General features: G+C 39.6%; 1 protein-coding gene across 1 annotated transcript in view; it reads left to right on the top strand.

Moving 5' to 3' along the window:
- The window catches only part of TACC2 (transforming, acidic coiled-coil containing protein 2), a 106,994-nt gene that overhangs the window by 77,590 nt on the left and 15,069 nt on the right, over nt 1-14,335 (top strand). Inside the window, exons 9-12 of the mRNA XM_010295152.1 lie at nt 2,615-2,676; nt 3,545-3,660; nt 4,446-4,617; nt 5,959-6,099. Of these exons, the coding sequence (XP_010293454.1) occupies nt 2,615-2,676; nt 3,545-3,660; nt 4,446-4,617; nt 5,959-6,099 (491 nt within the window). The remainder of the gene's footprint in view (nt 1-2,614; nt 2,677-3,544; nt 3,661-4,445; nt 4,618-5,958; nt 6,100-14,335) is intronic.

Genomic DNA, 14,335 nt, shown 5'->3' with positions numbered 1-14,335 from the left:
AAAAAAGCAAACCCCCCCCCCCCCCCCCCCCGGAAAAATGGAAATTATATGGAAGGAAATGAAACAAAAGGATAGTGAGAGATACTCTAAGGTAATCATTTTAACTATCAAAGTGGGTAGAAGAAAGTGAGCAAAGCTCCTAATTAAATGCTAATTGTCTTGTCTCATGTGTGCTGCATGGTATAGTTGGAGTTTCAGATTACATACTAATTACAATCAACAGTGCTTCCGCTTTTCAGAGCTCTTAAAAATAATAATTTTTTTCCCTTGACAGTCTTGTTCCCGCAGCCTTGAGAAATTTTTGAGTTGCTCCAGGGCTGTTTCTCAGTGCGTATATTTTTGCCCCTCCCAGATACTAGTATGAGTGTTATCCTGTAACCTAACACAGCTTTTGTACAGGTACAGCCCAACTACTGAGTCAGCCAATACGTCCAGCTCTCATCTGTTGCATGCGCTGCTTATAACTGCTGCCATTTTCCTGTTTCACAGAGCAGAAATAAGCAGTAATTATTAGCAGAAAATTCTGATGTAATCCTGCAGCTATTTATGGGAGGAGTTGAAGGACATCACTTAGTAAGTCTGTTGTACGTATTTATAAAAGATAATTCTCTTCCTTCATGGGATATCCTGGGCATTTGGAGATTTTGAATGTATAGAGATCACTGGAGTGTAAAATTTTGGAGGGGAGATGATGTCTTACGGGAGATACCTAGGAGAGGAGATGGTATCTAATTATGCTGGAAACTTCTGAGAGCAACAAGACGAAACGAACTGCTTTTAGCGAGCCGCGTTATTCCTTTTGTTTCTAGTTGAAGTATTTCCATCTGTGTTCTGCCTTTTTTAAATCGGTAAAGTTAAATGTGTGCTGTCCCACGCGTCGGTTTGGATTGCAATTGCAAAGCCGCTGCCAGCCCTGCAGGCAGATGGAAGATCACCGCCGGCCGTGCCAGCAGAGGACAGTGCCGCCTCGTCTCCTGCCCGTGAGCGTGCTTGCACACCCGCTCACTGATTGCTCTCTGGGGTGGAAAAACATTGGTGATGTGTGTGAAGATAAGTGAAATACAGAAAGGCAGTTGCTAAGCACTGGACACTGTTTTCTGGTGTTTCGTGCTTTCTCCTATGACACTGCATCCAGAAGGCGGTTTGAATCTCATCGTTTCAGTTTTGGTTTTGCTTTCACTAGGAGGAAGCTTGTAGCTGATACCAGGAGGTTGCCCATCTCGCCTGGCTCACTATTACCATTAAAAGACATATGGTACTAGGAATTTAAACATGAGGAGCCTGCTGTTAGAGCATTCTCTCCACTTAGAGTTTTTACTATTAATATCTCCCACATGCCAGGTACTGAGAGCTTGTGGCTGTTCCTCTTCAGTGGTTGTTTGACAAAATACATACACTTGTGGAATTACAGTGCTTGTAACCTGTGGTGCTTTTTATTACAAAAAAAATTTTGAGCGTTGTAAACTCACATTGCACCCTTTGAAACTTTCTTTTTAAACAAAGATGTAGGAGATCATCTTTAGGGTTGGTTTGTTTGTAAAGAGCAAACATTTTAATGATGGTTGCCATCTTCCTAATACAAGCCTACTCTTCAAAAGGTGCCCAAATCTAGAAGAATTTTAGCACATACTTTTATCATAATGTAAATGCTCCTGTGCCATTCATTAGAATTTATCTATAATGGAAATTAGATTATAAAAGTGGTTTATTGAACTAACTTATGGAAACAGAGTAAAATACAGCATTAGAACAAATTAATTATGTTTTTAATTTTTAAGTTAAGGTGTCATTGAACAAAGTTTTTGCTTTTATTTGGGGGCAGGAAGGTGTGCTCTTTTCCATTTTGCCATGTTTTATCTGTCTGCCTCTATATCAGCTACTGAGTGACCATGGATTGGAAAGAAATGCTGTTATTCCCTTTGGTGTAATTAGGAGATTAGAAGTAGAGAAGCAGTAAGGATTTGCATTTTTATTAGGGTTTAGAATGAGGGTTCTTTGTAAATCTTCCCATCTTAGGCTTCCCCTCTGTAACTAAAATGTGAAAACAGCCCAGTAAGCTGGACTGTTGTGTCCCCGCTAGTTCAATGACCATACAGGTATTTTATGTATCTTTTCATCTGAAGTAATACCACAGTAGTCCTTCTTAAATTAAGAACAGTGTGATAAACATTAAGAAATAGAAATTACTTCATTCCTTAACAGCTTTTAAAATCTTTCTGCATATGTTAAAGGAAACCGGTATGACCATTAGCAGTTACTGAAAAATGTGTTTTCTGTGATGAGGTAACATGATAGAGGAGTTACCTGTGCTCAGAAAGTGCTCTGAAACTTTGTTAATATTCTGGACTCTGGGGCAGAATCTTCAGCAAATTGATAAAGCTGGAATTTTTCAGGCAAATGAATTTACCTGAAATGTGTCATAGGTTCATTGTTAAAAATCACTGAAAATCAGTGCACCTTCTGCTTTCTCTCTGTATATTCTATTTTTAATGCCTCATTGAAAAGTATTGAGCAGAATGGGAGTGGACCTTGTAGATACGAAGAAATCTCATTTTATTCTGCAAAAATCATTTCATGGCATGTATTTAACAGCTCTTTTTTGTTTCTGTTGCAGAACTGGAATATGGCAACTCATATGAAATAGAATATATGGAGAAAATAGGCTCCTCTGTGCCAGTAAGTTCCCACTTCCATTTCTATTCATTTGCATTCCCTTGTCATAGTAGACTATCCTGATAATGTCATCAGCCTCACTACCCCTTAAATTAATTACAGTGTGCCTGTAGCAGATTTGCAAAACCAATTGCTTTAAATTGACATAACTGGGGTCAACTGCGTATGCTTTGTTGTCCTACATCCTGTAGAGCTCGTTCCACTTTATTGTTTTATTTTTAAGCCAGCATCATAGGAGTTCTTTCTAGAGATTAAAAGCAAATCAGCATTTCCAGTATTGTAGAGTACAGAGCTGTCTATACCAGCTATTGAACTATTTTAAGAACCTGAGAGTAGAGCTTTTAAGAAGATGGAGGGAATCAGGAGAGAATACAGATTGAATGTGAAATATGGAATGCAATACTGTACATTATCAGTTGTTTTGCCTTACTTCTATTTAATTCATGGATTTGATAGCTTGACTAGATCCAATAGGGTTATATCCACAGGGGAAGTTAGAAAAATCAAGCATGTATGTCAGGTGCTTAAACTGATGAGAACAACATAGGTTTCAATGAATATTTTAGTAACACTTCCAGTCGAGGGATGCCTCCTGCCTGACAGGACCAGAAATCTGATTAACCCCAAAGTGGGGTGGGAGAAGAAGAGCCACTACAAAGAGTGAACTGTTTAGGTTTTGTTCTTTAATGGTTTCTTCCTTAAAGGGATCATCTCAGTATCAGCATAGACTGTATTACAGTCCTATATTATTAATTACAGTCCTATATTATTAGTTGTCTGTCATTTGGTCACTTAAGGCTTCAGTGACCTGAATTAGCTTTAATGCAGAACGGTTGAGTTGCTTAACGAGTCTTTCTTTTCCTGTTGCCAGCAGGACGATAGCACCCCGAAGAAACAATCTTTATATCTAATGTTTGATGCACAGCAGGAGAGCCCGGTCAAATCACCTCCCATCAGACTGTCTGATTCCACAACACCATGCTCAGGGTATGTCACTGCAAGCAACTTCAGCAATGGAAAAGCTTGTCAGGGAAATGGGTTACCGTCATAGCATGTACACAGTCAGTTCTTCCTTTTTCGGCCTCTGTGTTACCAAGTTGTTTGTTTAAAAATAGATTCCCATCTGTGTACACATATGATAGAGAATAGAGGGCAAAGATACATAAGTTTTATAATGGGAAGGAATACGGGCATATATTTCTCCTTCATATTCTTACTAAGTAGAATCACAGTGGCAACGATTTCACTAGACTGTGCCTTCGTACTCACAGGTTTTTTTCTCAGATACTGAGGTTATTTTCATGTCAATGTAGAAATCTCTTAATTTCAACTTTTCACTTGGCCTTTTCCTAGATACAGTTTTTGAACAAGGAATCTAGTTCATGAGAACAGGATGTGGGGGTTGTATTTACGTCCAAAAATGTTGCTTGTTAAGGACATATGTTCTTATTAGTAGAAGTTGTTTATTGGGAGGGATGTAGATCACAATCAGAAAGGAGTAAAAAGGCAAGTGAGAAATACTTAAGGAATATGCATAACATTTTTGATAGAACTGGCTTTATTTAGATGACTCTGGCGCATTGCTTTGAAAGGATATTGCAAAGTGTTATGAGATACAATGATACAAAGTTGAGTTGAAAATAAGTGTGTGTATGTGTGTATATACACACACACGTGAAAGTAATGAAGAGGACTTCCTTAGCTGTTACCAGAAGCAGAATTGTAAGGGCCTTGTGCTCCACCCTGAAAACATGTACACAATCTTTTTCCAGGTCAAGTTTTGAAGACCCTGAAGCCCAGCAATCCTCTGGAATGAAAATACAACATCCAGCTTCCCGAGTCCTAGCTGCCAGCCAAGAGGCACACTTACAGTCACCTGACAAGTCAAAGCAGAAAGACTTGGAGCCCATGACCCTAGGAACAACTCCAGAGGCTATTGAAATAGTAAGTAATTTATGATAAGAGTTTGGGAATCATATTCCTGCAGAAATTTCTCATGTCATATAAGAGGTGGCAAAGGTGGATCTCAAAAGTAGAGTGAAACTCAACCTGATACTTCAAGATCTTGGCAGCAGCATATGGTAGGACCCAACTGAGGGAAGTAGGTTGATGGAACTGATGGAATTCAGAAGAATTTTCTGAATTCTTACTGTATCTTAACGTGTTCTTGTGATAACTTACTCCAAGTTGATACTTCGAAGTGCGTTTTTTCTCACACAGACCTTTTTACACTGTGCTTTAACCCTATATTTGAAGAAATATTTTATATATAAAATAAGGCATTAATAAGAACAGGTGCTCTTTTACATTCTTGTATAAACTGTTAGCTGTATTATTGTAGTCTGATACTGTAAAATTCACTGTTTTGATCATTAGAACTCATTCCAACTTCCAGTTAAATCACTTTTTTTCAGTGGCTTCTGTGTTGGGTTTGATTTAGTGGTGAGCCCTTCCTTGCTTCCAGCCTGCACTGCATACAGACTTTAGAGCAGTGGTTGTCGAATTCCTGAAGGTTCCTCAAGGCCTCCGCTTTTCCAGGCAAACTTGTTTCATAAATGCCTACAGCACTAGGCATGCTAAGCTATATGACAATGTCTTTACTGAGGATTCAAAATAAGAAGCAGCTTACTTTAATACTATGCTTAATTTGTATTGATGATGCTGTCAATACCATCTCACAAAACATTTTTTATGTGCTTGAATACTTTTCTCACTGCAGGGAGTCTTGGGTATTCAAATCCCAGAGTCTTGTTTTTGTCATTCTAATTCTGCCCACCTTCATATTGTGTATTTATCCTGGTCATGTTATAATTGTGAACATAAGTTAGTTTATCCCTAGTACACAGCGAAAGACTTTGTAAAGACTGCAAAAAGAGTCTTGCTGAGGTTTGCCTCAGTTTTGGTGGTCTTCAAAGCTTTTGGATTGCCTTAGAGATGCCTGAACTCAACATAAGCTATTGTATGAACAAAACTTATGGTAACTGTTTGAAAACTATTGTAGAAGTATTAAGAGTGGGCTGTGGTCCATGGTTTGATAGCCATTGTTTTAGAGGTCCTAATATTTATTACTTCGTGTTAGCCTTGGAGAATTTACTTTGCTTTTAATTGGGAAGAATTGTTCTTGATGTCTGTCTGTTACACCTATGAATCATGTATTCAAGAGTAATCTTCAGTGGGGTGTGATGTTACTAGGAATCAAAGATTTGCAGACACGTATGTTGCTTTTGGCCTGAACTACTTGGGCAAAATCTCTGTTGCTTATTCTATATCCTCCTTACCCTTCAGACATCTCCTGAAGACTCCTTTGTCTCTGCTGATGCCCTTCTGAATAGGATATCTAAGAAAACCTCAATATGTGATCAGCCTGAATATCTAGATCCAGACTTAGCAGAAAAGAACCCCCCAGTATTTGCTCAAAAACTTCAGGTTTGTAGCAGAAATATAAATGTCACTTTCTTTAAGTTTGTCTATACATAGGTAGAGGAATGCTTTGCCTCATCTGAAAAATGTGGGGGGAAGCTTGGAGGGGAGGTGGGAAAGCAGCAAAATAATGATTTGATTCTTTCCGAAGTAACTTTGGCCTTTCAGGAACTTAAGGAACAGAGATATTTTAATTTAATTCATACAGTACATAAACTGAAATTTCATCAACACTTTCAGCTGTACTATACCACTAGTGTATATATTTTGCAGAAGTCTTTATAGAACAAATCTTTTAAGCTTGAACAAAGGGCTTGATGTGTGGAGTGCTGTCTTGACACATGGCCTTAGCAGGCCTGTATGCATAGATTCATGTTCAGAGATTTAGGCCCTAATTCTGCTGAAGTGAAAATTAGGTTATGTTTTTCTGGTAACCTGTCTAAAGCAGAATTTGGCATGGCTTGTTCTAGGAAAAGCAAATTGGTCCGCAGACCAGTTCTGTATGTCAGAACATATTTTCTAGAATATTTTAATTTTAAAATGGCTGAAGGTTGAATTGAGAGCAGCAGCTGGCATAAATTCACAGAAAATGAAAACAAAAGGAGAGGAGCCTGTGAAAAACAGCTTAACTTTGGGAAACATGTATTTTACCCAAAGTGTTGTTCATACTTACCCCCTAATAAAAATTGTTTGTCTATATAGCTACCTCAAAATTAATGAAAAACTGGAGTTTTCTATCAATGTTCTCGTCATGAAAGGAATATGGGATGTGTTTGTCACCCAGGAATTGTCAGAATTATACATTAAAATACAACATTCCATTTTTTAATATGTTAAACGTTTTTGCTATGTTCTTAATACATTTTCTTCTGCGGATTGCTCACAACCAAACACTTGACAGGAGGAGTTAGAGTTTGCTGCAATGAGGATAGAAGCACTGAAGTTAGCCAGGCAGATTACCCTGTCTTCTTTCTGCTCCGAGGTACCTGTTTTGTGCCTGCCGTGTGTGTGTGAGTGTGCACAGACTAAGAACCCGAGTGCTGCTGTTTCCTTAACAAGGTAACTGAGGCTCTCAGAGTGCAGTGCAAAGCTATGCACACCGCAGTGTGACACCGAAGAGCATGCTGAAAGCAGTACTGCACACGGAAATGCTGTCACCTGCTCCCCTCACAGAGTACCGCTACATCCAAATTAACAAACGGCAAATTTGAAGGCAAGAAGCCCGCACATACCTTTCGCAGGGGACAGATTCTGCAATCCTGGTGGCCATTTGTCATTTGCCTACAGCACGATCTGTCCCAAAATGTTTGATGGCAAAACAATACCAAACCTACTTCTTATAAAGGTGCTACAGATTTTGACTGTAGGGACATTTTGCCTTTTGTTGGTATTTTCAGCTTGAAATCAGACACCTTGACCCTCAGAGTTCAGAACTGAGAAATTCAATCAACCCTGCCTTCAGGCATCTGAAGAAAGGGACCACAACAGGTTTGGAAGGGCTGTAGAGCTTACAAGGAACAAAGGCCTCCCAAAGCAATGTATCTTTATTCATGAGGATCTAAACCTTGTTTTTTATTGTGACTTCTGTGTTGTGCTGGCTAGTTCCGCCTAAGAGTGATGCTTTGCACTGCTCTAGGGATGCATGTGGTCCTCGTTGTGTTGGAACGGGACAGAAAAGCTCACTCTGATATACTGGGTTTGGTGGTTAGCCAGTTGCGCAGCAAGTTCATGATGCCCTTCATAGTGCTTTTGACAAAAAAGTCAAGCCAGGAATGGTAATGGCTTTCTTGGGAGGTGGTACCAGCTGAATGGGATGCTGACGGATTGACAGTGTCCTGCTACAGTGAGACATTTTATTCCAAATGAGGAGAATGTGCTTCTGACATGCCCTTCTCCAGTGACCTTTCTCTTCTTATACTGTCCATTAATAAGTCAGTGGGAAGTCTTTTGCCTGGTCCTATACCATCATGAGTTCATTGCATCACAGAATCACAGAATCGTTAAGGTTGGAAAAGACCTCTAAGATCCTTCAAGTCCAACCATCAACCCAACACCACCATGCCCAGTAAACCATGTCCTGAAGTGCCACGTCTACATGTTTTTTGAACACTTGCAGTGACGGTGACTCCACCAGCTCCCTGGGCAGCCTGTTTCAATGCTTGACCACTCTCTCAGTAAAGAATTTTTTCCTAATATCCAGTCTAAACCTTCCCTGGCGCAACTTGAGGCCATTTCCTCTCGTCCTATCACTAGTTACTTGGGACACCCACGTTGCCACAACCCCCTTTCAGGTACTTTTGGGCTTGTTATAGGGTAGAATTTCTTGGTGCTTTAAAGATCAGTCATAAAGTAGCTAGTTCATAAAAGTAAAGATTTTTTTTGAGATGAGCTGTGAAAAAATTATTATTTTTATGAAAAATAATTATTATATTTGATTTATTTTGCTTACCTTAAATAGCCCATGAACCAGCTGTTTCCTTGGTGTTGCCGTACTCACTGAAGTGAACTCATTCCTTGAAGATTTATGGGTGTTTTAAAGAAAAAAGTGTAGTTGTCTTCATTAGAAACCAAGATTCACCTTCTAATTACAGGAGTGGAAAAACAAATACCATTTTCCTATACTAGCCTGTGTGTGTGACTGTCCCCCCTTGCTCCATTGCCCTGAGTGGCCCGTGTCAGAAGAGGGTGAGGTGGGATCCTCTCTACCTCCTAGTGCTCCCAGCACTTTGCTGTAACATGAAGCAGTCAGGCTTTCCAGTGCCAGGAAACACTTGAGATGAAACACATAATAATACCTAGACCATATAACCTACAGGTTATACAAAAATCTTCTGTTAGACATCTGCATTTTTGCTACTGGCCAGCAATTCAGAAACTCACAAATTGTACTATTTTAGACTGAAGAGAATAGGTTCAAATGTTTGTGAATTCTTATGTGTTATGCAGGGAAGATTCTGAGCTGCAAAAATGTTATAGTATGTATTTGATTATGTGGAGTTATATTTTAAAGATGCTTTTTAACATCGTTACAGCATTTTCTTTTATCTAGAACAAGTTTATGAACTCCTTGGAAACAGGGAATGGATTTCATGTGAATTCCTAGAAAATGCCATTAATTTGTATAACAAAGACAGCAGAAACAATAAGTAGAGATGGGGGGAGAAAAATAAGCTAAAGTGCACCCCTGACAGAGAACCGGTCGCATTTTGACGTTCACAAAGCCCCATGTTGGTCCAGTCATAGGAATGCTTTTAGCTGAATACTGTGGGTGTCATGTTAGGCTGGGAAGGACTTCTGTCCTTGTATAACTTTACTATTTCAGTGGGAGGTTGCTAATATTAAATCAGCCTATGATGACAACCCTTGTGACCTACAGTGACTGATGGCCTGGATTAAGTATAATAGGATCCACCAGACAACTGCAGTGACTTAAATTCGGATGCTAACTGTCAGAATTCCCTTCTGGTTGGCTGGCCTCAGTTCTTTTCTTAATGTTGTATAATTACATTTAACATTTGCTAAACCATTACAGGATGGGTAACAAGAACAGGATGCTAAATAAAGGCACAAGCACTTGTTATGGCAAGTTAGGTCACCTAAACTAGAGATTAAATACAGACATTTTCTGCTAGTACTAGGACTGAAAATAAAGATGTGCAGTTTGTTGTTCTCGGACAGAGGGAAGTTATTTGGCCACTCCCAAACTTCTTGTCACACTTGCACAACAGCAGGACTAGTCATCTACTTTTGCATTGCCAAAGATTTCTGTCTTCCAGCACTGAGATGAATTAACACTTCTCTATTAAAGTCTCTATTAGGATGCCTTGTGGCCATTTTTTGATACGTGCATCTTGAGCAGAAAGCTGATAGGATTTGTGTCCACCGCCCTACAGATGCTGAGGCGACGTAGGGTTGGGTGTTGAAATAAGATCCAAGGAAACTGAAAGGAAAGGCATCGGCACAAACGTGATGAGGGCATCACGGCTTTGGGAGGCTCTCATGGTAGTGAAGGAGGAATATTTCCTTCAAACAGGGACACCATTTTTTCTAGTAAAACTTTACAAGCAGAGAACTTACGCATGAATTTTACTTACTTTTCAATAATTTGTAAGCACAAGTAGGTCTTGTTTTGCCTCCATTGACCTGTCCGCACACATATCAATTAATTAAGAGAGTAGATCATTTGATACGCACGCAAGCAGTATTTGAGTGCTGGGAAAGGGCAAGCTCATTTTCAGCATATTCCTCTAAACAGTATGGTAATAACTAGTTCTCATTTTCATTCCAGTGCCTTTCTCTATTTTCTTTCACTTTGACCTTCTTGCAGCAAGATAGCTGCAGCTGGTTAATCGATGTGCATTTATTCCATTTCTGGTCAGATACCTGCTTTCTGTGAGAGATGCTAGGAAGAGTAGTAGTAGTGCATTGGGCTCTCAAATATTTACACTAAGATTGCAGTGACCTACATTTAGTAATAATTCCCCTACAGACTCTAATCTTTGTGCGTGAGGTTCAGTGACTTACAAATCCCTACTGTTATTATTACCCCAATTAACTGCTTACCTTCTCAGCAATTAGGTGTTGAACTTAAAGCATTGACAGAGTTATTTCAGGCAATACCATCATTCTGTTGGTCAGGTTATATTATTTTCTCAGAATAGGAATATCTAGAGGCAGCAAATAACAGTTACCGAATTGCGCATCAGTTTAGAGCTCTGTAAAATTGGCTTTTGAAGTAAAACCATGAGGACTTTTACTGGTTGGTCCTGCCAAAGAGCCCAGTTGTGACTCTTGTGAAGTGTTTCCAGAGGTAGGACAGTACTGGTCGGAGCACTACCGCAAGCATTTCTGCTCAATGGTTAAATTCCAAGAGTTTTTACAGTCGCCTTTGGAAATTTTAAGTTGTTTTACATGTCATTATTACTATTCTTTTGTACAATTTACTCAGATGCAAGAGAGAACTAGAGAAAACATAACTATATTAGTGAAGTGTTGAGCACTATGTAAAAAATATGCATAAGTATTTATTAAATGCTTTAAATGTTCTTTTTTCTGTAAAAATCTTCATCATCCTGGCAGTTGCTTTGACATGTTTTTATATGAGCTTGAGGAAATTTGTGTTTCTTTTGCCACAATGAATATTTTCCTGCAATCTCTTTATGAGATCCAGCAAATTAAGCTGCAGGAGGCTTTTGAAATACGATACATTCAGTTCAACTGATTGATCTTCAGGATGACCTTTCTTTTGAGGACGGCTTTGATGATCTAATGGCTCATTGTTATGTCTCAGTTATTATTGCCTTGTGTTTGCGGCAGAACTAAAGTACATTTTTTGAAGTTAGGATACTGAGTTGAGCCAGCAAGTAGTCTTATTTATTGACTATTTTACCTCTACTCAGATCTGAGGACAGCACCACGTGTGGACAGCACCATGTGTTTTTTGTATTTATGCATTTACGTAGATGCCTGAGCTTGTGTCCCAGATGTACTTTTCCCTGCATAGTTGTTGTATATTGGGACATACTTTCAAGAATACAGGCTATGTAATTTTGATAGATCTTGTGATGCTTTTTGCTCAAGTAGGAAAATCCACTGGATTTTAGGTTGCACCTCCTAATTATATTGGAATTGATCATTATTTTTTACGTATGTTCATGGTTAAATGTAGTAAAAAAAGAGAAGGGATGGCCTGCTCCCTAAGTGCTGGAAGTAGTACTCAATTGACTCCTGTGTTTAAAACCGAACAAAAACGACAAAGCAAATTAGTGAGAATCTCTTAAATAAATAAAAGATGCAGTATGGTGTTTTGTAAGTACTGTTTAGCTTACTCTTGCTCTAATTAATTTATCTTGCCTAGTCTTTTAATGTTGCTGGTGTGGTTTCTTCATGTTGTCTACAGATGTGATATGCAGAATATCTAGTCCTGTATTTATCTCGAGTGAGCATTCTGTGTAATTTTTAATATAGCTTCTTCAATAAGGTGTGATGTGAGAACTCAGAAGGGATTTCAACAAAATTAACAGTGGCTTTAGATCATTTGTATTATTCTAGGCTATGCGAAAAGAACTGTGAGCAAGTGAATGATTTATAGAATAGCATCTGACAAAATTTCCTTTAACTGTGTTGAAACAAGAGCATGTGGTATTGAAATTAATGAGGTCTGTTGGTGTGCACGTTGTGGAGAGGAGGACTGAACCTGGATTCAGACATTATCTACTCACTTCCACATTCCTGTGCTTCAAGCAGTAGAATGTGACTCTGCGATTTTATTAAAAAAAACCAACAAACAAAAACAACTAAAGAAACCCAAACCTCTTTTACAATAAAATAAAAACTTTTTCTCTCTTTATACGTAAAAACCTCATTAAAAAAAATCTTCATTACTACTCTTAATTATGGCAGATAAAGCCTAAAGTGTAAGGTACTGCACTGGTGAACTTGAAGGAACAGAATATATTGCTTTACACACAAAAGTAACAAGTAAACTGGAAAAATATGTTATCCCCCTTTCAGCAGCAAGGAAGTGCTGTACCAGAAAAGCTGCATGTGAGATCCGTTTCCGTCAGTGGATGGAAAAAGGCATTGATCAAGCTGACTTCCCTCCTCAAACTCTCTCTGTGGCTATATGTAGCATCATCATAGAGACAATTTTGTTTGTCATGAGAGCCCACCGAAAAATTCTGCTCCTGAATCTGCAGGTTAAATTTTAAAAAATTAAATCATTCCATATTTTGAAATGCAGTTTCAGCACTGGCTTAGGAAGTGATGTTTTTGTACATGCACAGTGAGAGGGATTTGTGAGCATTTGTGTCCTCCCTGCTGAAGTCCGGGTGTTTGAATGTTCTGTGCCACATGAATATCTTCTTGGGTCACAGAATTTCAAGGAATTTCAGCCATACTCAAATGCAAGACCTTTCCTGTGAAACCTGTTTTGCTGGAAGGATTTCATATAAAGAGAAAGAGAAAGGAAAATTCTTTGTAAGTGCAAAGCACGTCCCTGGCCAGGGCTAAGCCCGTCTTCCCCCACAGTGGGGCTCCCCTGGGACTGCTCTGGGCAACGCGGGACCAGAGCAGGTCCTCAGCCCGTGAGGTGGAGGTGCTCCGGCTCTGTCTCACAGAATTAGCCCGCAGATGATGTAGCCTGCGCCTGTGCGGCGCAGCCGTGGGTGTCCCAGCACTGCACGTGCGGAGGGGATCCCCTTTCTCTGCTCTGGAGCCTGGAAACAGAACAGAGCTCTTAGAGATGCCTCTTACCATTAACTTGCCACCCCGTTTGGTTTCTATGAGGGTTTTCTCTTTTAAAAACAAAAAGTTAATTTTAATTTTTTATGACATTTTCATTCTCCAGCCTGTTTCAGTCCAGTGTTGTGAGCAAGTAGTGTTTTGGTGATGACCATGGTGTCTGTACTGTGTGCCCCCTCCTCCCCATCCCCAGTAATCCTCGTTCCTTTGGCCGGTTCCGCGCATATTTAGCAGAGAGTGGAACATTAAACCTCAGCAATAGGCATATGGTCACATCCAGTCCCAAAATTATTTTGTGGCCCTCCAGCAGCTGAGAGAAAGAGCATTTTGTTTCCCAGGCCGCCAGAGGCAATACCCAGCCAGGCGGTCAGCACGTGCGGGTTACCGGGTTGATGGCGAGATGCAAAGCGTAGGTAGGGGACACAGGGACACGGGGGTGCTACGGATGGTGTCTGAAAGTGTGTTGAGGTTTTTTTGTGTTTAGTATCTTCCTAACTGTCTTTTATAATCTCCTTGGTCTTAGCGTGCTGTAAGTTGGATTGTTTGGATCTAGAGCTGTTTGCAAGACATGTCGTGCATCTTGCTGTCGCATACCTCTTCTTTGCTCTCTTCCTCATTTTTCATGACACCGTCCTTCTGCGTCAGTCTGGGCCGCTGATGCGAGCAAAATGGGCAGCTGCAAATAAAACCTCATTTAACTTACTAATTGCATGCTAAATACCAGTGAGGCAGCAACGTCAATTGTCTACGCACGCTTTTTGTGTAATACCACATATGATAGACGCAGTACATTGGCAGGTCAGATCTAAGAAAGTGAACTGTCCTCTTGCTTCTGGTTTCTTGATCTATTTTTATGGAAGCAGAATTCCCCTTAACAAGCTCTCTGCCTCCAATTCTAATTTCTGCTGATCTGCGTTTCTTGTGGATGTTTTGATGACATTCGTGCATCAGAAGGTAGTAAATTTTCTAATATAGGACATTAAAATATTGGTGGCAAAGT

The sequence above is a fragment of the Phaethon lepturus genome, unplaced genomic scaffold (genome assembly GCF_000687285.1).
Source record: "Phaethon lepturus isolate BGI_N335 unplaced genomic scaffold, ASM68728v1 scaffold4529, whole genome shotgun sequence".
NCBI classification, from domain to species: Eukaryota; Metazoa; Chordata; class Aves; order Phaethontiformes; family Phaethontidae; genus Phaethon; species Phaethon lepturus.
The sequence above is the reverse complement of the archived record's forward strand: the minus strand, read 5'-3'. Positions and strand labels throughout refer to the sequence as shown.